The sequence below is a fragment of the Atractosteus spatula genome, chromosome 25 (genome assembly GCF_055471065.1).
Source record: "Atractosteus spatula isolate fAtrSpa1 chromosome 25, fAtrSpa1.hap1, whole genome shotgun sequence".
NCBI lineage: Eukaryota > Metazoa > Chordata > Actinopteri > Semionotiformes > Lepisosteidae > Atractosteus > Atractosteus spatula.
In genome coordinates, this window is record NC_142730.1 from 2,061,683 (window position 1) to 2,086,950 (window position 25,268).

At 50.8% G+C, this 25,268-nt stretch overlaps 1 protein-coding gene across 1 annotated transcript in view; it reads left to right on the top strand.

The window, feature by feature from the left end:
• The first annotated feature begins 1,317 nt into the window (after positions 1 to 1,317).
• The window catches only part of pou2f2b (POU class 2 homeobox 2b), a 37,874-nt gene continuing 13,923 nt past the window's right edge, over positions 1,318 to 25,268 (top strand). The window contains exon 1 of the mRNA XM_088905384.1: positions 1,318 to 1,417. Within this exon, the coding sequence (XP_088761510.1) occupies positions 1,318 to 1,417 (100 nt within the window). The remainder of the gene's footprint in view (positions 1,418 to 25,268) is intronic.

Below are 25,268 nucleotides of genomic sequence, written 5' to 3' on the forward strand. Positions count from 1 at the left end.
AGCACACTGTCAATTAGCAGCAGTCGTGGCGCTCGCAGGGCCGGAGTCCATCCGAACCCCTGGGACAGAACCCGGCCCGGCCCGGCCCGGCCCCTGCAGTCCGGGCACGAGCCGAACTCCCGCAGCCGCTGGTCGCGGGGACTGCTGGCGCGAGGAACCGATGCGGAGGGGCCACCTTGCCTTCGCAGGGATACAAAGAGAGAGGGGAGGGGGGGTGCTGGGGGGGGCTGGGGGAGGGGGCGCGAGCTGGCGAGTAATGAGCACGGGGAAGCGGGACCTCGCGCCTCAATGTTCCAGGCAGCCCTGCCAGAAGCGCGAGAGAAGCGGAGGCAGCCGGCTCGGCCGCAGCTATTGGGGTTCAGGAAATAACGGGGAGCAGGCAGGACAGGCAGAGGCGCGCAGACGGCATGGACGGACACACAGGCGCTCAGACAGACAGGTGAACCCGGAAAGTAACTATTCATTAACAACGCAGGGTCCGCAGGTTTTTTATTTATTTATTTATTTTATTTATTTATTTATCTATCGATCGACTTCGCTTTAATTACGACTCCCGGGCTCAGATTGCGACGGGACAAGCCGACGTAGGAGGAGCCGGAACAGCCCCGCTTTTCGTCCAGGGAAGAGGGCTCCCCCTCCCCACCCCACCCCCCAGGCACCCCAGCACCTACCCCCGCCGCCGGTGGCCGTCCCCGCGCTCCTATTTCATTAACGGCCTGTTAATTGCCGAGCGCGTTAATTGGTCGCGCTGCGGCCCCGGCAGCGCCGAGCGAGGCGGGCGGCCGTGTGTCCGGACACATGAACTGAGCCCGGAGAGGACGGAGAGCCGGCGAGCGCAGGAGGAGCCGGCCAGCTCCCCGCAGATGCCGGTGCGGCGGAACCTCAGCTCCCCGCCGCTCCTGCCCCAGATATTAATATTCATCGGACCGCGGCTGCTGCGCTTCTGCTCTCGCGGCCAGAGCCTCTGCGAGCAGCGAGGCGGGGGCACCGAGGCCAGCCAGCGCTCCCTCTCCGCACCTGCCCGCCTCTCCGGCCGCCCATGCCCGGCTCCGCGGGGGCGACAGAGCGACCACCGGCCGGCCCCGCCAGCGCGGGCATGAGCGCAGCGCAGCCGCGCGGGCTCTGAGCTCGCCGGGGACGCGCTCCCCGCAGACCAAAGACACCCAGCCCCACAAAAACAACACAAAACAAGCCAAAAAAAAAAAACAAACAACAAAGCGAGAGAGCGGAAGGCGACGCTCGTCCTTCCTATCCTCCTTCGCCGCCGTCTTTCGTCTCTGAAGAATTTTAAACAAAGAGACTTTCCTCCAAAGAACCATGTTCGTGCCTCTGCCTGTGCCGTTCGTGTTTCAGAGAACCGCCTCCGACCTCGCAGCCTGGCGACTCAAGTCCCCGCTGGCCCTCCGCTCCGGGAACGGTAAGACCTGATCACCATTATTGATCTCCCGCTCGGCGGTCCTCCCCGGCGCCCTCGCGATCCCTGGGGGGGGAAGGGAAAGGCAGGGAACAGCGGCGCGCGGCGCCGGGGAACCAGGCGTCGACCCTCGAGCCCAGCCGGTCCGGCACGCGGCGCCCCAGCCCCCCACAAACCCCCACAAACCCCTCCGCAGCGTCGCGTCGCGTCGCGTCGCGTCTCTCTCCCTCTCCGGCCGGCCGGCTGCGCGACTGAACCCGCAGAGCGAGCGCGATAATCATCCCGGGCTGAGCCGAGCGGCAGCGGCAGCGGCCGCCTCATCCTGCCCAGACCTCAGCAGCAGCAGCAGCAGCAAAAACCAGGCGTTTTCTCCGCTTCCCTGCGCGCCAGCTGGCCGCGCTCCGTCTGCTGCCTCCGTCTCTCCGTCTCTCCGCGCCGGGCTGTCTGCAGGCTCGGAATATTCATGCCGGGTTATCGATCCCCCCGCGATATCGATTCTTTCAGGGCCGCCGGAGAGAGGGAGAGAGGGGGAGAGAGAGGGGACCAGAGGCCGGGAGACGCCAGAGACGCTCCGCCGCGGCTCCGTCTCTCTCTCTCTCTCGGCGGCGGCGGGTCCGGAGGGTCGGGCGGCCAGGCCGCTGCTTCCGGGTGCTTCACTAATTAACCGGGCGACCGACATGTCTGACATTTCCGCTCTCAGGAGGGTGAGGTGGAGACAGGTAGAGAAAGAGAGAGAGACAGTTGCGTTGTTGTGTCCAGTAACGTGACAGACCGACTGTGTCCCTCCAGGAGTGTGTGGTCATCAATGTGCTGAACTGAGGAAGAGTCTCCCTCTTCCTCTCCTTCAACAGCCAGAGTCACACAGCGGACAGACTGACCGGCTCTGTGAGAGTCACATGGTGGACAGACTGACCAGCACTGTGAGAGAGAAGGAGTGTTAGTGTGCAGATACAGATGAGCTGGACTGAGTGTCTACAGTTACTCTACAGCTCTGATGATGATGAAGGAGTGTTAGTGTGAAGATACAGATGAGCTGGACTGAGTGTCTCTACAGTTACTCTACAGCTCTGATGATGATGAAGGAGTGTCAGTGTGAAGGTATAGAGCTAGACCTCACAGCACATAGTAATGCAAAGTCTATGTAGCATCATGTGTGCTGTACTGTGTGGTGGGTGTTGATATCTCTGTGTCAGTGTGTGTCTCAGTTTGTGTGAAGGAGAGAGCAACGTGTGCATCAGTGTGTGATTGAGGGTGTTTATGTTTTACTATCAATGGAGAGACAGATATTGAATAAATGCAAAGAGCAATAAACAGGGAGAGTCAATGGGTAATCTCTCAGAGATGAGTACAGCTATGTGTCACACAAGTACAGTTAGTTTCAGTGTGTATGTTATGTGGGTTACAATTCTGTGTGTTTTAGTGTATCCGTTTATAGTGTATTTAGTGTGTATCAACGTGGTTTTATTAGACTGGTATATTGGAGATTGTGTTTTTGTATGTCTTTGGAAAAAAAGTGTGTGTGTGTGTATTACACACTGTATTGGAAAATGTCTGTGCATTCCAATGTATTTATAACACAATGTGTCAGAATGTGTATCTGAGAGTGTTTCTCGGGACAGGTTGTGATGTGTGTGTCTCTCTCTCTTATAGCTCTGACGGGTTGTGGTGTGTGTGTGTCTCTTACAGCTCTGATGGGTTGTGGTGTGTGTGTGTCTCTTACAGCTCTGATGGGTTGTCGTGTGTGTGTCTCTTACAGCTCTGATGGGTTGTCGTGTGTGTGTCTCTTACAGCTCCGACGGGTTGTGTGTGTGTGTCTCTTACAGCTCCGACGGGTTGTGGTGTGTGTGGTCTCTTACAGCACTGACGGGTTGTGGTGTGTGTGTCTCTTATAGCTCTGACAGGTTGTGTGTGTGTGTCTCTGATAGCTCTGACAGGTTGTGTGTGTGTGTCTCTTATAGCTCTGATGGGTTGTGGTGTGTGTGGTCTCTTACAGCACTGACGGGTTGTGGTGTGTGTGTCTCTTATAGCTCTGACAGGTTGTGTGTGTGTCTCTTACAGCTCTGATGGGTTGTGGTGTGTGTGTGTCTCTTACAGCTCTGATGGGTTGTCGTGTGTGTGTCTCTTACAGCTCTGATGGGTTGTGGTGTGTGTGGTTATTTGCAGTGTGTGTTGTGTGTGAAGTAGGGGAGAGGGGAGTGTATGAGCCCTGCTGCTAACATGATTGGAAATGACAAAATGTCAACCAGAGTTTGTTAGCAACATAATGGAGAATCAATAAACACAACAAAGATGTCAATACACCCAGCTTTATTACATTAAACCACACGCCCCTCTCCTTCCTCGCTCTCGCTCCCTCGCTGTCACTGTCTTCTGCTTCGCTTTTTAATTACACGGCAGTTTCTCACCCTCTTTCACTAGATTATAGCTGTGTAAACACACAGCGCCAGTGTGAGACACTGGATTCTAACTGTACACACACAGCGCCAGTGTGAGACACTGGATTCTAACTGTACACACACAGCGCCGGTGTGAGACACTGGATTCTAACTGTACACACACAGCGCCAGTGTGAGACACTGGATTCTAACTGTACACACACAGCGCCGGTGTGAGACACTGGATTCTAACTGTACACACACAGCGCCGGTGTGAGACACTGGATTCTAACTGTACACACACAGCGCCGGTGTGAGACACTGGATTCTAACTGTACACACACAGCGCCAGTGTGAGACACTGGATTCTAACTGTACACACACAGCGCCAGTGTGAGACACTAGATTCTAACTGTACACACACAGCGCCAGTGTGAGACACTGGATTCTAACTGTACACACACAGCGCCAGCGTTTTCTAGCTGTTCGCTAGACTGCTAGCAGAGCTCTGTAAGGATGTGTTGACGGGCCAGATGTATTAATGTATATGAAGTCCTGAAGCCTCGTTAAGCTTTCTAACTGGTATTGAATTTCTCCTCCTGAGGAATGGCATGAACAGACCTTTCCCATTTACAGACCATTAGTGCAAATCACCTGGTAAACAACTAACTGCTCTTTCATCTGCCTGACCTTTCACCCCTCCTCCCCCTCTCGTATTCTCACTCCCCTCCTTCCTCTCTCTCGATCACCCTGTCTGATTGATACCCCCCCACACAGAGTCCCTTCTTGCTGTATTATTCCTTTCCCTTGTCCTGCTGTCCCCTGTCCTTGTTCTGTCTCCGTGTGGCCTCTGTATTGCAGTGCTGATGGGGTGTTTTGGTTAGGTTTTAAGATTGGAGTTCAGGAGTTCAGGAGTTTAGGAGTTAGGTGTCAGGATTAGGGGTTAGAGGTTAGGGGTTAGGGGTTAGGGGTTAGGTCTCGGAGTTAGGGGTTAGTGATTAAATGTTAGAGTTAGGGTGAAGGATAGGAATTAGAGCTGAGTGTTAATGTTAGAGGTTTAAATGTTGCTGTTAAGGGTTAGACGTTAGGTGTTAGGGACAGGGGTCAGATGCATGTTTTAGGGATGAGGCATTAGGGTTAGTATGGGTGGCAGTTATGGTGAGCTAAGCGTATATAATTTCTTACTAGGTTATCAAACTCAAGTGATCCTTTGTTAACTGGTCAGAAAAATCTTATTACTGAAATCTGTGGGCCAGAAACAGAGGTATTAACCTCTCCTGCACGGTGTGAGCTCACGGGAACGGCAAGCTCTAATCGTGTGCCGGACAGCTTGGGTCGAGGCCCAGCCCCTGCTGTGTGTGGAGAAGCTCCGGAGCCGCGATCCGAAATGTCCCAGAAGAATCCGTCTCTCTCCTTCCGAGTTTGAAGACGAGGAGGGACTTAAGGCGAGAGATTCTCCACACCTCCCTGAGCCGGCAGGCATGCGGACAGCTAAACCCGGGTCCTTCTCTCCATTTCATTTAGCTGATTAGATTTATGATAATGAAGGGGTCCTATTAACCCCTGGGACCTTCGGGCCGTCCCACACTCTGCCTGTGTGCGTGAAAGCAGAGAGGAGGAGAGGAGAGGGGGGAGAGGGAGAGCAGAAAGGGGAGAGAGGAAGGGCTAGACGGGAGGAGAGAGGGGAGACAGGAGAGCAGAAAGGAGAGAGGAGCAAAGGCACAGGAGAGAGGGGAGACGGGAGGAGAGAGGAGGTGTTAGGATCTGATTGCACAGCTTGGTCTTGGCCTGTCACTGCACACACTGACACTGCCCAGTGGGGAACTCTTCCTCATCCCTGCTCCCTGCCTCTTCCTCGCGGGGAGTCCCAAAGGAGGGTTCAGTCCCGAGACAAAAGGAATCCATCGCCCTCCTCTCTCTCCGAGGGGGTGAAGGAGGGAGACCGGAGGTCTGCCCTGCGCCCTTCCTCTCCGTTCCCCCCAGCTCCGTCCCTCCTCCTCCTCCCCAGCGCTTCATTAACGCAGCGCCGGTCTGTTTTCCACTCCGGAATGATGGAGCTCCAGCAATAATCCTGATTACAATAGTAAATGTCAGAGTACAAGCACAGCGTCCCAGGAGGAGCTGCCTGCTCCCACGTTCCCAAAAGCAGGAAAGCTTCAATGAGAAGAATTCCTTTTATTTGGAAAAGGATCCCAATTTGCTTTGTGTATAGGAGAGGACCCCCTTCACCCCCACCTGGGAGACACACACACAGCCCCACCTGAGAGACACACAGCAGCCCCTCTGCACACAGGTCAGGGGAGCAGAGAGAAACTGCTGCACCATGTGACACCCAGTGTCACGACACCAGAGTTCACGCCCAGTGTCCTGGGACCTGTCATGCCCTCAGTTTAACAGCTTGTCTGAGGTAGAGCGCCTCCTACAGCTCAGTGTAGAGACTCTGCTGGAGGTCTGTGTTGTGGCATCAAGGTCCTGTCATCATGTTAATGATAGTTAACCAGACACTGTGACGAGTCAGTGAGAAGAGTCCCATAAAGACAACTGTGTGCGTCACTGGAAAACAGCTGTGAGAGTTACAGGAGAACAACGACGTGTGTGTGTCACAGGAGAGCAGCTGTGTGTGTGTCACAGGAGTAGAAGAGTGTGTCTCATTGGGTGTCAGGGTGAGTGTGTCAGTGTGTGTGTTTTGTGAGTGTGTGTTTTGTGTGTGTGTGTCAGTGAGTTTTGGTGTGTGTGTTTTGTGTGTGTGTGTCAGTACAGTGACCCCATGAGAGTGAAGGGAGGTGACCCCCTGACCTCTGTCTCTCATCGCCCCCTCCCCCTCTCCCTGGTTTCTTCCTCAGCTACCTCTCCCTCTCCTGTACTCCTGAACTCCTCCTCCCATCTCCCTCTCTCCTCACACATCTGTCCAGTGAGCAGAGGAGAGTGGAATGGAGGGAGGGAGAGAGGAGATTGTAATGGAGGGAGAGAGGAGATTGGAATGGAGGGAGAGAGGAGGGAGGGAGAGAGGAGAGTGGAATGGAGGGAGAGAGGAGGGAGGGAGATGGATTGGTAGGAGAATGATAGACCCTTTTCAATTTTGGATATGATCTTCTCAATTACTCAATTAAACTGGTCATCTGTTTAATTAATTGGTTGCCATAGAAACCCGTGGACCCCAGACGGTACCCTGTCAGCCAGCCCGCTCCTATGCAGAACTGGCCTCACCCTTCCCCACCTCTCCTGCAATAGAGTGATTATTAAGGAGATGTTTCAGAGCTCGGTGACAGTTGATGAAGTCTGGTTTTGTCTGCCTGCTCTGGCCCCTGTCTGAGCCCAGCCACAGCTGATAGCAAAATCAATACTGAGAGCGAGGCAGAGGAGGGAGAGATCCAGCTGTAAAGAGAGAGGATACAGTAGCAGTATTAATTGCAGTACCTGTTGGAGTACTAGTTGCAGTAGGAGTAGTAGTATTAGTTACAGTAGCTGTTGGAATATTAGTTTCAGTATATGTGGACGTATTAGTTACAGTAGCAGTAGGAGTATTAGTTGCAGTATGAGTAGCAGTATTAGTTTCAGAAACTGTTGGAGTATTACTTACAGTAGCAGCAGGCTGTTCCTGTATTTCCTGTAACTTTTGGGGTATGAGTTGCCGTATCAACTGGAGTATTTGTTGCAGTAACTGTTGGAGTATTGCAGTAAGCGTAGGAGTATTAGTTACAGTAGCAGAAAGAGTATTAGTAATTGTAACTGTTGGAGTATTAGCTACAGCAGCAGCAGGAGTATTAGTTCCAGTAACTGTTGGGGTATTAGCTGCAGTAGCAGTGGCAATATTACTTCTAGCAACTGTTGTAAAATTAGTTGCAGTAACAGTAAGAGTATTAATTGCAGTCCCTGTTGAAGTATTAGTTGCAGTAGGAGTAGTAGTATTAGGTACAGAAACTCTGTTAAACAATTAGTGACACTAATGATAGCATCAGCATTAATTACAGTAACAGAAGAAACAACACTATTTATTTGGACAGTAGCATTATTAGCAGCAGTAGAATGAGGTGCAATGTTAGATGAAGTATTAATTATAGTAGCAAACAGAAGAGTTACTGTAACAGTTAACAAGTATTATGTGCAGTAACAGTAGGATAATTAGTTACCACAACAGTATCAGTATCTGGTAGCAGACATTGTAAAACAAAACTGTGCCAGTATTTCTTATAGTAGTGGTTACAATAGCATCAACAGCAGTAGTGGTTACAACAACAGTAGTATCACCTACAGTAAAAGTAGATAATTATTACTACAGTCACGGCATCAGTATTACTTTCTGTTGCTGCATTACTTACAGCAGTAGGAGTATTAGGTAGACTAATATTTGTAACAGTACCTAGTTAATGTAACTGTATTATTTACAGCAAGCATTACCAGGATTAGTTACAGCACGTATGGTAGTATTAGTTACAGTAACAGTATAGATTTAACTAGCACCAGTATTAGTTATATTAGCAGCAGTATTGGTTACAGTAGCAGCAGTACTCCCAGGGGCAGTAGGGAGACAATAGCAGTATAACTAGCTGCAGTATTAGTTATATTAGCAGCAGTATTGGTTACAGTAGCAGCAGCAGTATTCTCAGCGGCAGTAGGGAGACAGTAGCAGTATCCACCATCCAGGTGGATGCTGCACATTGGTGGTGGTGGTGGAGGGGATCCCCATTACCTGTAAAGCGCTTTGAGTGGAGTGTCCAGAAAAAGCGCTATAGAAGTGTAAGCAATTATTATTATTATTATTATAACTAGCTGCTGTATTAGTTATATTAGCAGCAGTATCCAGGGGGGAGACATTAGTTATATTAGCAGGGGCAGTAGGGAGACAGTAGCAATATAACTAGCTGCAGTATTAGTTACAGTGACTGCAGTATTCCTTACTGCAGCAGCAGTACTCCCAGGGGCAGTACAGAGACAGTAGCAGTATAACTAGCTGCAGTATTAGTTATATTAGCAGCAGTATTGGTTACAGTAGCAGCAGCAGTATTCTCAGCAGCAGTTGGGAGACAGTAGCAGTAATACTAGCTGCAGTATTAGTTATATTAGCAGCAGTATTCCCAGGGGCAGTAGGGAGACAGTAGCAGTAATAGTAGCTGCAGTATTAGTTCCAGTGACACCAGTACTCCTCACTGCAGTAGCAGTACTCCCAGGACTCGAGGGTGCCAGCCCTCAGAGACTCGGAGACACAGGCTGGGGTTGTCAGGTGTGTGTCCTGGGGAGTGTTTATGAGCCCCGGAGGTGCAGAGAAGACAGCAGAGAGACCCAGCTGGGACAGGAGAAACACCCCCCGCCTCTCTCCCAATCCCTCTCCCTCTCTTCCCTCATCCTTCCCTCAGGAAGAGTGCGAGGAGGGGGACAGACAGGGACATTAAAATTCATGGCTTTTTTATTTTCCGTGCAGAGAATCAATACTGTTTACTATGAATGAGCTGAACTCTGCGCAGGGGAGCGGCAGCCGTGGGGTGACTGGATTACCAGGGGCAGAGTCGCTGGGGTCAAGGTTAAACACAGGGCTGTGGGGGCAGGGCGAGAGAGAGGGGGGCTGAGGGGGGCGTGCCTTGACCAGCCAAATATTGCAGGACACGCTCCCCATGACCCCCACAACCTACCACACACCCACTGAGACACTCCCACTTGACACACTCCCCACTGACCCCTGCACACTAACACACACCCACTGAGACACTCCCACTGACACTGACAGAGCAGTCTGATAGTCTCCAGGCTGGACTGGACTGACTGGACTGGGAGCTGGATTAGTGATTCACTGGGATTATAATCAGACTCCACTGACACTGACAGAGCAGTCTGAGACTCTCCAGGCTGGACTGGACTGACCGGACTGGGAGCTGGATTAGTTATGAACTGGGATTATAATCAGACTGACACTGACAGAGCAGTCTGAGAGTCTCCAGGCTGGACTGGACTGACTGGACTGGGAGCTGGATTAGTTCTTCACTGGGATTATAATCAGACTCACTGACACTGACAGAGCAGTCTGAGAGTCTCCAGGCTGGACTGGACTGACTGGACTGGGAGCTGGATTAGTTCTGTTTGAATGATGATACTGTGAAACCTGCAGGGATCCAGCTGCTGATCAGTGCCAGTCAGGTGTGCAGCCCGGCGCCCTGCCAGCATCTGTGTCTCAGGGTTTCGAGTCTTGGTGGTCAGTGCTGCCGCCTCCCAGCTTCAGAGACCTGTGGTCGGCTGCTTGGGCTCCTGTCATATGGAAACTGCATGGCCTCCTGGTCCTTCCTGGTTTGGAGGGTGTTAGCTGTAGTACTGCAGGCGACCATGGGACCTTCTGCATACTGGGGTGCAGAGGGGTTCTGATCAGGCTGGCATTGCTGGTTAACTCTTCCTTTCACACCCTAACCTCTCCCTCTCTCCTCTCTCCTCTCTTCCTCCTCCCTCTCTCCCAGTGTCTCCCTCTCTCTCCCTCTCTCCCTGTGTCTCTCCTCTCCAGCTCGTCTGTTCCCTTAGCGACTGTTTCCAAGGCACTGGTTCCCAAGGTGCTGGGGGAGGTGATCTGTGATGTCATGCATACCTAATGACTCACCTGTAATCTGTCTTTCTCGGTCTCTCCTTCCTCTCTCCTGCTGTTCCTCTCCCCCCTCAGCCCCCCAGCCCTCCACACCTGAGCCTTCTCTCCTCTTCATCACCCGTCTCTCACTGACACTCCTCTTCATCACTCGTCTCTCACTGTCTCTCCTCTTCATCACCTGTCTCTCACTGTCTCTCCCCTTCGTCACCGTCTCTTACTGACACTCTCCTCTTCGTCACCCGTCTCTCAATGTCTCCTCTTCATCACCCGTCCCACACTATCTCCTCTTCATCACCGTCTCTCACTGACACACTCCTCTTCGTCACCCGTCTCTCACTGTCTCCTCTTCGTCACCCGTCCCGCACTGTCTCCTCTTCATCACCGTCTCTCACTGACACTCTCCTCTTCGTCGCCCGTCTCTCACTGTCTCCTCTTCGTCACCCGTCCCGCACTGTCTCCTCTTCATCACCGTCTCACTCTCTCGCTCCTCTGACTTCACTGTGCCAGCCTGTCCCTCTCCCCCTCCCTCTCCCCCTCTCTATTGATCCGGTCATAGTTTTCTCAGTCTTCAGAGTGCCGTGCAGCTTTAATCAATACAGATAATTGTCTGCTTTCTCCCGATGCCAAACAGCATCTCTCTCTGTTTTTCTCAATGAAGTGCAGGTCTTCCCCGGCCCCCCCTCCCTGTGTGGGGGACTCCCTCTTAATGACAGGAGAGGCCTCCCTCCTCGTCACCGATCGCGGCCAGATCTCGCCTTCGCCACGCTCCGCGCCTGGCAGCGCAGGCCGCCAGGGCCCGGGCGCAGGGCACGGGGCTCGGGGTTCAGGGTTCAGGGTTCGTGGCTGAGGGCACAGGGTTCGGGCCTCGGCGTTTGGGGTTCAGTGTTCAGAGCTCAGGGCTTGGGGTTCAGGAATCGGGGCTCAAGGTTCAAGCATGACACATTCTACAGCTCTGATGATGATGAAGGAGTGTTAGTGTGAAGATACAGATGAGCTGGACTGAGTGTCTCTACAGTTACTCTACAGCTCTGATGATGATGAAGGAGTGTTAGTGTGAAGATACAGATGAGCTGGACTGAGTGTCTCTACAGTGACTCTACAGCTCTGATGATGATGAAGGAGTGTTAGTGTGAAGATACAGATGAGCTGGACTGAGTGTCTCTACAGTGACTCTACAGCTCTGATGATGATGAAGGAGTGTTAGTGTGAAGATACAGATGAGCTGGACTGAGTGTCTCTACAGTTACTCTACAGCTCTGATGATGATGAAGGAGTGTCAGTGTGAAGATACAGATGAGCTGGACTGAGTGTCTCTACAGTGACTCTACAGCTCTGATGATGATGAAGGAGTGTTAGTGTGAAGATACAGATGAGCTGGACTGAGTGTCTCTACAGTGACTCTACAGCTCTGATGATGATGAAGGAGTGTTAGTGTGAAGATACAGATGAGCTGGACTGAGTGTCTCTACAGTTACTCTACAGCTCTGATGATGACGAAGGAGTGTTAGTGTGCAGCTACAGATGAGCTGGACTGAGTGTCTCTACAGTTACTCTACAGCTCTGATGATGATGAAGGAGTGTTAGTGTGAAGATACAGATGAGCTGGACTGAGTGTCTCTACAGTTACTCTACAGCTCTGATGATGATGAAGGAGTGTCAGTGTGAAGATACAGATGAGCTGGACTGAGTGTCTCTACAGTGACTCTACAGCTCTGATGATGATGAAGGAGTGTTAGTGTGAAGATACAGATGAGCTGGACTGAATGTCTCTACAGTTACTCTACAGCTCTGATGATGATGATGATAAGAGAAATGTGAGAATCTCTAGTAGTCTCCCCAGTCCAGTCAGGTGTGTCTCAGTGTGTCTGTGCTGGTGAATTTCAGGGATGATTATAACAAGAGTGGGCCAGTAGTGTCTCTTTTGGTGTCTCAGTGTGTGTTTGAGATCACAAAATCTCACAAATCATTGTGTGACTGGTGCTACTTTAAAGCTCTCTGTTCCAGACTAGCAGTAAGATTAATATCCTGACTGTATAAGAGTCTGATTGCTATCTGTACTGGTTAGTGTATAGAAATTTACAAGTGCAGTGTCTGTCTTTTGTATATATTTATATTTTGTGTGATCACTATTTATATATGGGTGTGATCATATTGATGAGTGTATAGATACACATGTGTGTGCGGTACAGATTAGTCTATAGGTGTGTGTGTGCAGTACAGATCAGTCTATAGATGTGTGTGTGTGTGCAGTACAGAATCAGTCTATAGATGTGTGTGTGTGTGCAGTACGGAATCAGTTTATAGATGTGTGTGTGTGCAGTACAAATCAGTGTATATGTGTGTGTATGCGTGCAGTACAGATCAGTCTATAGGTGTGTGTGTGTGCAGTACAGATCAGTATATAGGTGTGTGTGTGCAGTACAGATCAGTCTATAGGTGTGTGTGTGTGCAGTACAGATCAGTCTATAGCTGTGTGTGTGTGCAGTACAGATCAGTCTATAGGGGTGTGTGTGTGCAGTACAGATCAGTCTATAGCTGTGTGTGTGTGTGCAGTACAGATCAGTCTATAGGTGTGTGTGTGTGTGCAGTACAGATCAGTCTATAGGTGTGTGTGTGTGCAGTACAGATCAGTCTATAGGTGTGTGTGTGTGCAGTACAGATCAGTCTATAGGTGTGTGTGTGTGTGCAGTACAGATCAGTCTATAGGTGTGTGTGTGTGTGTGCAGTACAGACCACTTTATGGACAGACAGTTCAGGTACTGTATATCCAGTCTTTTGTTCTTTTCTGTGTGCGGCGGTGATTTGATTCTCCTGTCCACTAATAAAACAGCTCGGAGCTGCGATGCAGGGAGAGCCGGGGGAGGAGAGAAGCGCAGAGGCTGATCAGAGAGCACGCTCACACCCCACACACCCTGCTCCTCTGCCCTTCGCCTTCCTGGCCCTGGCCCCGGTGTTTCTGTCGCAGCCTAACTGACAGAGGAGCGAGACGCGTTTTCCCTCGCCCCCCCCCCCCCCCCCCCCGGTTTTTATTTTTTCACCTGCCTGTGCTAAGAGCGTGAATTTGAGTTTTTAGGGAAAGAGATGGGCTGAGGAGTGGTGGGGGAGTTTGGTCGCTGCAGAAGTGCCTCCGGTGTGTGTGTGTCGGCCTGCCCCCTGCGCGGGGCCCCGATCGATACCAACTTGGTAGCAATAAAGCTTTCTCTCCCTGTCATATGTGCAGAATACAAAGCAGAGTGGAGGGGGGAGAGGGGTGAAAAGCTGTTCCGCTAGCCAGACCAATTTCCTAACCCCCCTCCTCCTTCTCCTCCCCTCTCTCTCTCCTCTCCCCCACCCTGCCTCTCTCCAAACCGGGTTCCCTCTCCTTTTTTTTTTCTGCATGGATTTTGCCATTTTCACAATGGTGATAAACAAATCCCATCTGCCTATTGTCCTGATGACTGGAGGAGGAGAGAGGAGACACAGGCAGAGCTGGCTGTCCAGAGAGGACCGGCTCAGTGACCACAGCCAGGACACTGACACTGGACACAGGCAGAGCTGGCTGTCCAGAGAGCACAGGCTCAGTGACCACAGCCTGGACACTGACACTGGACACAGGCAGACCTGGCTGTCCAGAGAGGACCGGCTCAGTGACCACAGCCTGGACACTGACACTGGACACAGACAGAGCTGGCTGTCCAGAGAGGACCGGCTCAGTGACCACAGCCTGGACACTGACACTGGACACAGGCAGACCTGGCTGCCCAGAGAGGACAGGCTCAGTGACTACAGCCTGGACACTGACACTGGACACAGGCAGACCTGGCTGCCCAGAGAGGACAGGTTCAGTGACCACAGCCTGGACACTGACACTGGACACAGGCAGACCTGGCTGCCCAGAGAGGACAGGCTCAGTGACTACAGCCTGGACACAGACACTGGACACAGGCAGACCTGGCTGTCCAGAGAGGACAGGCTCAGTGACAGAACTGAGTCAGGGTGTTTCTCAGGGTGACAGTCAGTGTGTCAGTGAGTCAGGGTGTTTCTCAGGGTGACAGTCAGTGTGTCAGTGAGTCAGGGTGTTTCTCAGGGTGACAGTCAGTCAGTGTGTCAGTGAGTCAGGGTGTTTCTCAGGGTGACAGTCAGTGTGTCAGTCAGTCAGGGTGTTTCTCAGGGTGACAGTCCCTCAGGGTGTCAGTGAGTCAGGGTGTTTCTCAGGGTGACAGTCCGTCAGGGTGTCAGTGAGTCAGGGTGTTTCCCAGGGTGACAGTCTGTCAGGGTGTCAGTGAGTCAGGGTGTTTCTCAGGGTGACAGTCAGTGTGTCAGTGAGTCAGGGTGTTTCTCAGGGTGACAGTCAGTCAGTGTGTCAGTGAGTCAGGGTGTTTCTCAGGGTGACAGTCTGTCAGGGTGTCAGTGAGTCAGGGTGTTTCTCAGGGTGACAGTCAGTCAGTGTGTCAGTGAGTCAGGGTGTTTCTCAGGGTGACAGTCCGTCAGTGTGTCAGTGTGTCAGTGAGTCAGGGTGTTTCTCAGGGTGACAGTCCGTCAGTGTGTCAGTGAGTCAGGGTGTTTCTCAGGGTGACAGTCCGTCAGTGTGTCAGTGAGTCAGGGTGTTTCTCAGGGTGACAGTCCGTCAGTGTGTCAGTGAGTCAGGGTGTTTCTCAGGGTGACAGTCCGTCAGTGTGTCAGTGAGTCAGGGTGTTTCTCAGGGTGACAGTCAGTGTGTCAGTGAGTCCCTAGCAGACAGTACAATCCTGTAATGTTTGTCTTGTAACAGTTCAGTTCAGAGGAGTCACAGCTGTAGTGCTGCGCACTGGCTGACCGCATTGCAGTGATAGAGACACTGACCTCTGACCTGGTGTGGCGCTGTGCTGAGGGTCCTTATGGAACTGAGCCGCACACTCTGAGAGCGACCCTTGATCTTTGACCCTGAATGGCTCAGCTAAAAACATGACTGACGCTAATTTCTCAAGTGTCGACTGATTGGTCAGTGATCCCTCTCTGACACAGTAGGGTGAGAATTAAGACGGATCAGCTTGTTTAGGATCGCTTCTGTGTTCCGCAGGAACTGGAGTGCTGCTGTACAGGGCTCTTGTCAACAGCAGGAAAGTGCTACTGGAAGCCACATGGGGTAAACAGTGCTGCTCTTGCTGCTGTCCCTGCACTAGGCCCGCGGGCAAACACACACCTCATCAGCCTGGGCAACAACACGATCCCTGAGAATCTGGGCTCATGAGGACAGTCACTGGGCCAGCTCGGTCCATGAGAGCCCCAGTCCTTCAGGGGCTCTGGGGTCTTCAGTCAGGGGTTAAAGGTCACTGTGAATCTGGGCTCATGAAGACAGTAACTCTCTCTGGCCCAGTCACACAGTCTCTCTCAGTCTTCATCATAATAAAAAGACATTCATATATCAGACCTCTCCCTCTGTCTCTGTACTTTTATTGGAAAGAAGAGAGTGAGCTTCTTTCACCTCAATCTGTCTTTCCCCCTCCCTCCCTCTCTCCCTGTCTCTCATTCTCTCCTTTATTGGAAAAAGACAGCACAAATCCTTCATCCCTGTCCCTCTCCTCCTAATTCCCTCTTTTATTGTACAATAATGTCCAGCCCATCCCCCGCCTCCCGTTCTCCTTCTTGGCTTCTCTTTCCTTCCTCCCTCTCTCCCTTTCCCTCTCTCCTTTCTCTTCCTCTCTCCATTTCCCTCTCTCATTTCTCTCCCTCTCTCCCATTCCCTCTCTCCCTTTCCCTCTCTCCCTTTCCCTCTCTCCTTTCTCTCTCCCCCTCCAGCTCTCTACCTGCCCCTGTATTCTCTCTATTCTCTCTCTCTCTCCTCTCTCCTCTCTCCATCTCTCCCCTGTCTCTCTCTCCCTCTCTCCTCTCTCTCCTCTCTCCGTCTCTCTCTCCTCTCTCTCCTCTCTCACCTCTCTCCCGTCTCTCTCTCCTCTCTCCCTCTCTCCCCTGTCTCTCTCTCCTCTCTCCCTCTCCCCTGTCTCTCCTCTCTCTCCTCTCTGGCCCAGGGGAAAGGGCAGTAATAATGTATGTGATCGAGAGAGTAGCGTACACGCGATTATTGTCTTGTCGGGAGTCAGGGGTATCGATCCGCCCAGAAATATGAGCCAGAGAATAGAGCGACCGTGTCAGTTACAATAACCACAGATCCCTGGAGCCCTGGCTGCACACACACACCGATACACACACTACTCACATGATACACACACTGATACGCACACTAATCACACTTATACGCACACTGATACACACACATAAATACTCACACCGATACACGTACTACACACACCGATACTCACACTGATACACACACTACTCACACTGATACACACACTGATACACACAGTACTAACACCAATACACACACACTACTAACACCTATACTCACACTGACACACACTCTGACACACACACCACATATTGGAACTACACTATAATAAGAACAAAAATCCACTGACAGATACTCGGTAACAAAGGATTAGGATTTAAACAGAGATCGGTGACTCACTCTGGGGCTGCCTAGCAGCTGAAACATCACAGGTTTCAAAATGTGAACGTGGCAGAGTGCTTCCACACACTTCCACACATATGCACACACTTACACAGCAGCTCAGAAAGTGACACACATGTGCACACGTGCACACAAACCCATGCGCTCACGCACACACACACGCAGACACACACATGCACACGCGTGCACACGCTCACATGATCACACGCGCGCACACGCACAGACCTCTTGGTGCTGTTGCCAGGCAGCGGGCAGCACTGGCCTATCAGAGTGCAGCATTGTGTCCACTGATGTCACTCTAGCGACTGACCAGCTTTGCCAAACTGCAGCCTGAGAGAGAGAGTTTAAACTTCAGACTGTATGATGAGGATGAAGCAGTGACGATGGTGTTATACAGTGAAACTCTCCAGACTGGACTGACTGGACTGGGAGCTGGATTAGTGATTCACTGGGATTATAATCAGACTCCACTGACACTGACAGAGCAGTCTGAGACTCTCCAGGCTGGACTGGACTGACTGGACTGGGAGCTGGATTAGTGATTCGCTGGGATTATAATCAGACTCACTGATACTGACAGAGCAGTCTGAGACTCTCCAGGCTGGACAGACTTTTCTGTGAGCTGGATTAGTTATTCACTGGGATTATAACCAGAATCCCATTGACACTGACAATGGTCTGTTTCTAATTCTATCTAAATCAATTAAGAAATTAAATACTTGAGGAAACTCAGTGCTGGGAATGCTTTGTAGTTTCTTAAATATGAGGGACAGCATTGAGTCTGTTGTGCCCAGCCTGGTGGCACAGAGAGATCTGAGTTAGACAGGCAGTAACTCATTCAACCACCTTTATAGAAGTGACCCCTAGAGGGGTTTGGTACAGTACTGGTACAGTAACAGGACTGGACCTGACCCACTGGACCGGCTGTCCTCCTGGTGTAACAGGACTGGATCTGACCCACTGGACCGGCTGTCCTCCTGGTGTTACAGGACTGGACCTGAACCACTGGACCGGCTGTCCTCCTGGTGTTACAGGACTGGACATTAACTTATTTGAACTCTGTATTAGTGGGTCAGTTAATCGAGTACAGTAGTTAAGTAAACGAGGTCTTGACCGGATTGAAGACCCGCACCCTCCTGTCCTGGCTCGCTATCGCTGTAAACACAGAGAGATCTCAAACATAGGAATTGATGGGTACTGCTGCCACCATGCGGTCACATCGAGGTACTGCATGAAAACATTTTTCCTTTCTTACGGAAAGACAAAAATATTAATACAATTATTGTAGCGTTATTTTACGTGTTATTTTAGACAATACGGTTTTTAGCTTTTATTTTATCATAGAGCTGGTACAGGGAGATAGAGAGGGGGTACAGGGAGAGAGGGAGAGGGGTACAGGGAGGAGAGAGAGGGGGTACAGGGAGGAGAGAGAGAGGAGGTACAGGGAGGAAAGAGAGGGGGTACAGGGAGGAGAGAGAGAGGAGGTACAGGGAGGAGAGAGAGAGAGGGGTACAGAGAGGAGGGGGGGTACAGAGAGGAGAGAGAGAGGGGTACAGAGAGGAGAAAGAGGGGTACAGAGAGGAGAAAGGGGGTACAGAGAGGATAGAGAGGTACAGAGAGGAGAGAGAGAGGGGTACAGAGAGGAGAGAGAGAGGGGTACGGAGAGGAGAGAGAGGGGTACAGAGAGGAGAGAGAGAGGTACAGAGAGGAGAGAGAGGGGTACAGAGAGGAGAGAGAGAGGTACAGAGCAAAGCAGAAGAGAGAGAGGCAGAGAGGGACAGGAGGAGAAGGTGGAGTGAACTGCATCATGCTGAAGCACGCGGACAGTGATGAAGAGTTTCCACACCACCCCAGCACTTTCCTCAGTCCCCCGTCCGCTCTCTCCTCCTCCTCTCCGTCTGTCTGTTTCCGTCTCTCCTCCTCTCCCCCTCCCTCCTGCTGCCCTCTCTCGCACTCGACTCTAGCTCTCAGCAGCGCTGGGTCCCTCCTGTCTGAGAGTCTCTCTCTCTGCCTTTCAGCTCGTTCAGTCCCTGTGCCTCTGTCTCTGCCTCCTGCGTGTCTCTCTGTGTCTCTGCCCCCTGCGTGTCTCTGCCCCCTGCGTGTCTCTCTGCCCCTTGTGTGTCTCTCTGTGTCTCTGCCTCCTGTGTGTCTCTCTGCCCCCTGTGTGTCTCTCTGCCCCCTGCGTGTCTCTGTGTCTCTCTGCCCCCTGCGTGTCTCTGTGTCTCTCTGCCCCCGGTGTGTCTCTGTGTCTCTCTGCCCCCGGTGTGTCTCTCTGCCCTCTGTGTGTCTCTCTGTGTCTCTCTGCCCCCGGTGTGTCTCTGTGTCTCTCTGCCCCCGGTGTGTCTCTGTGTCTCTCTGCCCTCTGCGTGTCTCTGTGTCTCTGGCTGCGCGTCTCTCTGACAGGAAGCAGGGGGCGGGGCGGAGGCGCGGGAGGAGAGAGAGGCGGGCGGCGGGCGGCGGGCGGTGAGGGAGAAAGTGACTTTTTTTCTCCCTGTCATCACGGTCCGCACTTTCGCTCGCTGGCGCGGAGAGAGAGGGGGAGTGAGAGAAGTGATTAGACAGACAGAGGGAGAGAGACAGACAGACAGGAGGCACAGGCTTGGGCCATGGTTCACTCTAACGTTTGGGTTCCAGGTAAGAGCTAGAAGTTCGCAAACTGAGATATTTACTGCTAAATTAATCCTGATCAATTAATGAACTAATTAACTGCCGGGTGGCTTCTGTATCTTTTCGGGGGGGCGCGTCTGTGCTGGGAGAGCTGGGGCAGTGGGAGAGGAAGGGAGTGGAGTGATCAGTGATGGTTTTGCTCGTTACCGGGCTTGCTCGTTTTCAGTAATTGACAATGTGCCGTTACACCCGGGCGAGTTCAGACTTTGCGCTTGTCTGTCACAAGTTCCTCTCAGAGTTGCTGAATTGGAAACGCACCTCGCTGTGTCAGATAGACACAGTCCTTATAGATCAGGATATTAATCTCGCTGCCAGTCTGGGGTACCAGTGGTACACAGACCTGGCCCTCTGTTAAAAACTCAGCTGTCTGGGACAAGGGGTTTCTGTGATGTGTCAGTGTTCTGCTGTGAGTAATGGGGGGTATCAGTGCTGGATTAGCAACTGTGGGACTGACTAACACACTGAGATACTGATTGACACACTGATTATACATTACAACTGTACACACACAGCGCCAGTGTTAGACACTGGATTCTAACTGTACACACACAGCGCCAGTGTGAGACACTAGATTCTAACTGTACACACACAGCGCCAGTGTTAGACACTGGATTCTAACTGTACACACACAGCGCCAGTGTGAGACACTGGATTCTAACTGTACACACACAGCGCCAGTGTGAGACACTGGATTCTAACTGTACACACACAGCGCCAGTGTGAGACACTAGATTCTAACTGTACACACACAGCGTCAGTGTGAGACACTGGATTCTAACTGTACACACACAGCGCCAGTGTGAGACACTGGATTCTAACTGTACACACACAGTGCCAGTGTGACACACTGGATTCTAACTGTACACACAGCACCAGTGTGAGACAGATTTTAACTACACACAGAGCACCGGTGTGAGACATTGGAATCTAACTGTACACACACAGCGCCGGTGTGAGACACTGGATTCTAACTGTACACACACAGCGCCAGTGTGAGACACTGGATTCTAACTGTACACACACAGCACCGGTGTGAGACACTGGATTCTAACTGTACACACACAGCACCAGTGTGAGACACTGGATTCTAACTGTACACACACAGCGTCGGTGTGAGACACTGGATTCTAACTGTACACACACAGCGCCAGTGTGAGACATTGAAATTTAACTGTACACACACAGCGCCGGTGTGAGACACTGGATTCTAACTGTACACACACAGCGCCAGTGTGAGACATTGAAATTTAACTGTACACACACAGCGCCAGTGTGAGACACTGGATTCTAACTGTCAGACAGAGAGGGAAAAAGAGGTGGAAGGGAGAGTCAATAAGTAATGAAGATATTATCAGTTTACATAGAGATGTCAGTCTTTTAAAGTATCAGTGAATAAGGGTTACAGTGTGTATAGTGTGTCAGAGTATCAGAGTGTTACAGTGTCAGAGTATCAGTACTTCAGAGTATCAGAGAGTGGATCTCCTGTCACAGCCTGAGGAACAGGGAGCCTGTCTCCCAATAATACTCCATATGTTTATATGTAAATATCTTATGTCTTTATTGTAAATGTCTGTAGACAATTAACTGTTTTATGTTAATTGTATTTGTTTTGCTTTGGCAACACTGATTTTACTCATTGGTCATGCCAATGAAGCACCTTGAATTGAATTGAATAGTATCAGTTTGTCAGAGTATCAGTATATGAGAGTATCAGAGTGTTTCAGTGTGTCAGAGTATCAGTATATCAGAGTATCAAAGTAGCTTTTCAGTGTGTCAGAGTGTCAGAGTACCAGCGTGTCAGAGCATCAGAGAGAGTTTCAGTGGGTCAGAATATGTGTCTCAGTGTATCATAGAGTTCAAAGTCAATTTATGGCTCACATTACACATAGACACATCAGTGTGTCTAATACCCCTGTATTAATACCCCTGTAGACAGTACTTCATCTAAGTCTGTCTGTGTGTAGTAGTGTGCAGTGTGTAGCAGTGTGTATTAATAGCACAGATGACAGTAACTCCTCTCAGTGTGTAGCAGTGTGTATTAATAGCCAAGCTGACAGTAAGTTTCTGGGTTTTACACCCTCTGAACGAGCCAGCAGTCTGAGGAAGTAGACAGAGGAAGTGAGAAGACCAGTGAAAAAATTAAACATCTCTGGTCTTCAGTGAAACACACAGCACACCCTACACACTTCTGTACACCGATACTGTAACACACACTAGTGCACACCCCACACACTCTCACTGTCACACAGCACACCCTACACACTTCTGTACACCGATACTGTAACACACACTAGTGCACACCCCACACACTCTCACTGTCACACAGCACACCCTACACACTTCTGTACACCGATACTGTAACACACACTAGTGCACACCCCACACACTCTCACTGTCACACAGCACACCCTACACACTTCTGTACACCGATACTGTAACACACACTAGTGCACACCCCACACACTCTCACTGTCACACAGCACACCCTACACACTTCTGTACACCGATACTGTAACACACACTAGTGCACACCCCACACACTCTCACTGTCACACAGCACACCCTACACACTTCTGTACACCGATACTGTAACACACACTAGTGCACACCCCACACACTCTCACTGTCACACAGCACACCCTACACACTTCTGTACACCGATACTGTAACACACACTAGTGCACACCCCACACACTCTCACTGTCACACAGCACACCATACACACATATAAATATTCTGGCCTGCACACTGAGTATACCTCTCAAATATTCACTGAAATACTGTGGCCTACACACTGAGTAAGCCTCTAAAATACTCAAAGAAAAACTGTGGCCTACACATAACTTAAAAAATACACATAAATCTCTCTACAGTGACAGAGCAGTCTGAGAGTCTCCAGGCTGGACTGGACTGACTGGACTGGGAGCTGGATTAGTGATTCACTGGGATTATAATCAGACTCACTGACACTGACAGAGCAGTCTGAGAGTCTCCAGGCTGGACTGGACTGACTGGACTGGGAGCTGGATTAGTGATTCACTGGGATTATAATCAGACTCATTGACTCTGACAGATCAGTCTGAGACTCTCCAGGCTGGACTGGACTGACTGGACTGGGAGCTGGACTAGTGATTCACTGGGATTATAATCAGACTCCACTGACACTGACAGAGCAGTCTGAGAGTCTCCAGGCTGGACTGGACTGACTGGACTGGGAGCTGGATTAGTTCTGAACTGGGATTATAATCAGACTCCACTGACACTGACAGAGCAGTCTGAGACTCTCCAGGCTGGACTGGACTGACTGTACCGTGAACCGGATTAGTTATTCACTGGGATTATAATGTGTGTACCGTGAGCCGGATTAGTAATTGAGGTTATCAACACTGTAAAATCTTCCTGATCTAATTTTGAGACATTACTGCCCCCTGGTGTCAATGACTCAGAATGACCTTTTTAATACTCTAACCTTTCTAAATGATGATGAGAGTGGCAGAACAGCAGGGATAGGAGATTAGGAGAGAGCGGAGGAGTGAATGGAGGTGAGGAGAGAGAGGAGGAGTGATGTGACGGGAGGGATAGGAGAGAGAGGATTGGTAAGGAGGTGAGGGGAGAGAAGGGGAGAGATAGGAGATGAGGAGAGAGAGGAGGCGTAGGAGATGTTTATGTGCAGCAGGTGTCAGTTATAATTAGTTGTTCGTTAAGTGTTTTTGCATTTCTTAAAAAAGGGAAGTTTGATTTGTGCGTCAGCAAATAATTATTTCTGTGTCAATCTGTGTGAGAATGCGTTTGTCTCTCCCTGTGTGAGAGTGTGTGCGTCTCTCCCTGTGTGAGAGTGTGTGTGTCTCTCCCTGTGTGAGAGTGTGTGTGTGTCTCTCCCTGTGTGAGAGGGTGTGTGTCTCTCTCTCTGTCTGACTGTGTGTGTGTCTCTCCCTGTGTGAGAGTGTGTGTGTCTCTCCCAGTCTGAGAGTGTGTGTGTGTTTCTCCCTGTCTGAGAGTGTGTGTGTTTCACCATGTGTGGGTGTGTCTGTGTCTCTCATTGTGTGAGAGTGTGTGTTTCACTGTGTGTGTATTTCACCATGTGTGGGAGTGTGCGTGTCTCAACATGTCAGTGTGTTTTGTGGTTACGTGTGTCGTGTTGCTCACACATGTCAGTTAGAAGTGGTGTGTGTTAGTGCTGTGTGGGTCTCTCCTCTCATGCCCCTAGTCTCTGTGTCTCAGGGGCTGTCCCCAGGAAGCACAAGGGATAAAACAGGAAGTGATATTGAACAAAAGGGATGAGGTCATCATGAGTCACAGGGCAGCTGAGCGCAGCGCTTAAATCTGTCCCCTGCATTACAAGAGAGAGGGAGAGCAGAGACGAGGAACAAAGAGAAAGAAAAGTGTATAGAGGGGAAAAAGTTAGAAAGGGGTTAATACAGACACACAGCACTGAGAGAGAGAGGGGTTAATACAGACACATTGGACACCACCGACTCCCTACCTGTTGTGCTGAGGTTGGTGACTGCCTGGGACAGTCCTTGACTGGAGATCTGGAAGGAGAAAGAACTTGTTGAAGAGGGAGTTGTTGACGTTGTGTATATCTTTTCAGTTCTTAACAGACTAGCAGTTAGTACCTAATTGTTCCCAGAATCTCATCCATCTGTTTCTTGAGAGAAGCCAGGGTATCAGCTTCAACAATGTGCCTGGGGAGCTTGTTCCCCCCTCCCACCCCCCTCTGTGTACACCAGTGCCTCCTGTCCTGACTGGAGGATCTCATTCAGCTGAGTCTTGAGAAAAGTCAGGGTATCGGCTTAAACAACATGGCTGGGCAGCTTGTTCCACACCCCCACCCCCCTCTGCGTAAAGAAGTGTCGCTTGTTCTGGATCCCAGAGCAGCATCTTTGCTATTACAGGGTGACCAGACCTGTACACACTCTTCTAACCTAATGTAAGTGCTCCTGCAGCCGCTGTTGAGCAGACGTGAGTGTCTCTCCCACAGCCAGGAGCTGAGCCCGGCTCCTCCAGACAGCGGCGGGCCGCAAGAGCACATGGGCTTCAGAGAGCGAGAGTGGTGACTCACGAGCTCATGCAAATGGGGGAACAGGCGCAACTGAAAGCTTCACGTTTCGATGAGTCTGTAAAAACAGCACGCTCAGCCTGTCCCTGCGCCCGCGATGAGGTGATGTCATCCCTGCTGGGGTGAGGGGTGAGGGGCGATGGGGGAGGAGCCCCTCCCCCAGGGTCCAGGGTGGCGCTGGGCTCGGATACAGCAGAGGCATCACACATGAATCCGGGCCTGGGACTTTACAGAGTATTCAGTCAGTATCATCACTGAGAGAGAAGGTACAGAGTATTCAGACTGAATCATAACTGAGGCTGAGAGAGACGATACAGAGTATTTAGACAGTAACATCACTGAGAGAGAGTATTCAGACAGTAACATCACTGAGAGAGACGGTACAGAGTATTCAGTCAGTATCATCACTGAGAGAGACGGTACAGAGTATTTAGACAGTAACATTACTGAGAGAGTACAGAGTATTCAGACAGTAACATCACTGAGAGAGTACAGAGTATTCAGACAGTAACATCACTGAGAGAGAGTATTCAGGCAGTATCATCACTGAGAGACGGTACAGAGTATTCAGACAGTAACATCACTGAGAGAGTACAGAGTATTCAGACAGTAAAATCACTGAGAGAGTACTTAGTATTCAGACAGTAACATCACTGAGAGAGTACAGAGTATTCAGACAGTAACATCACTGAGAGAGTACA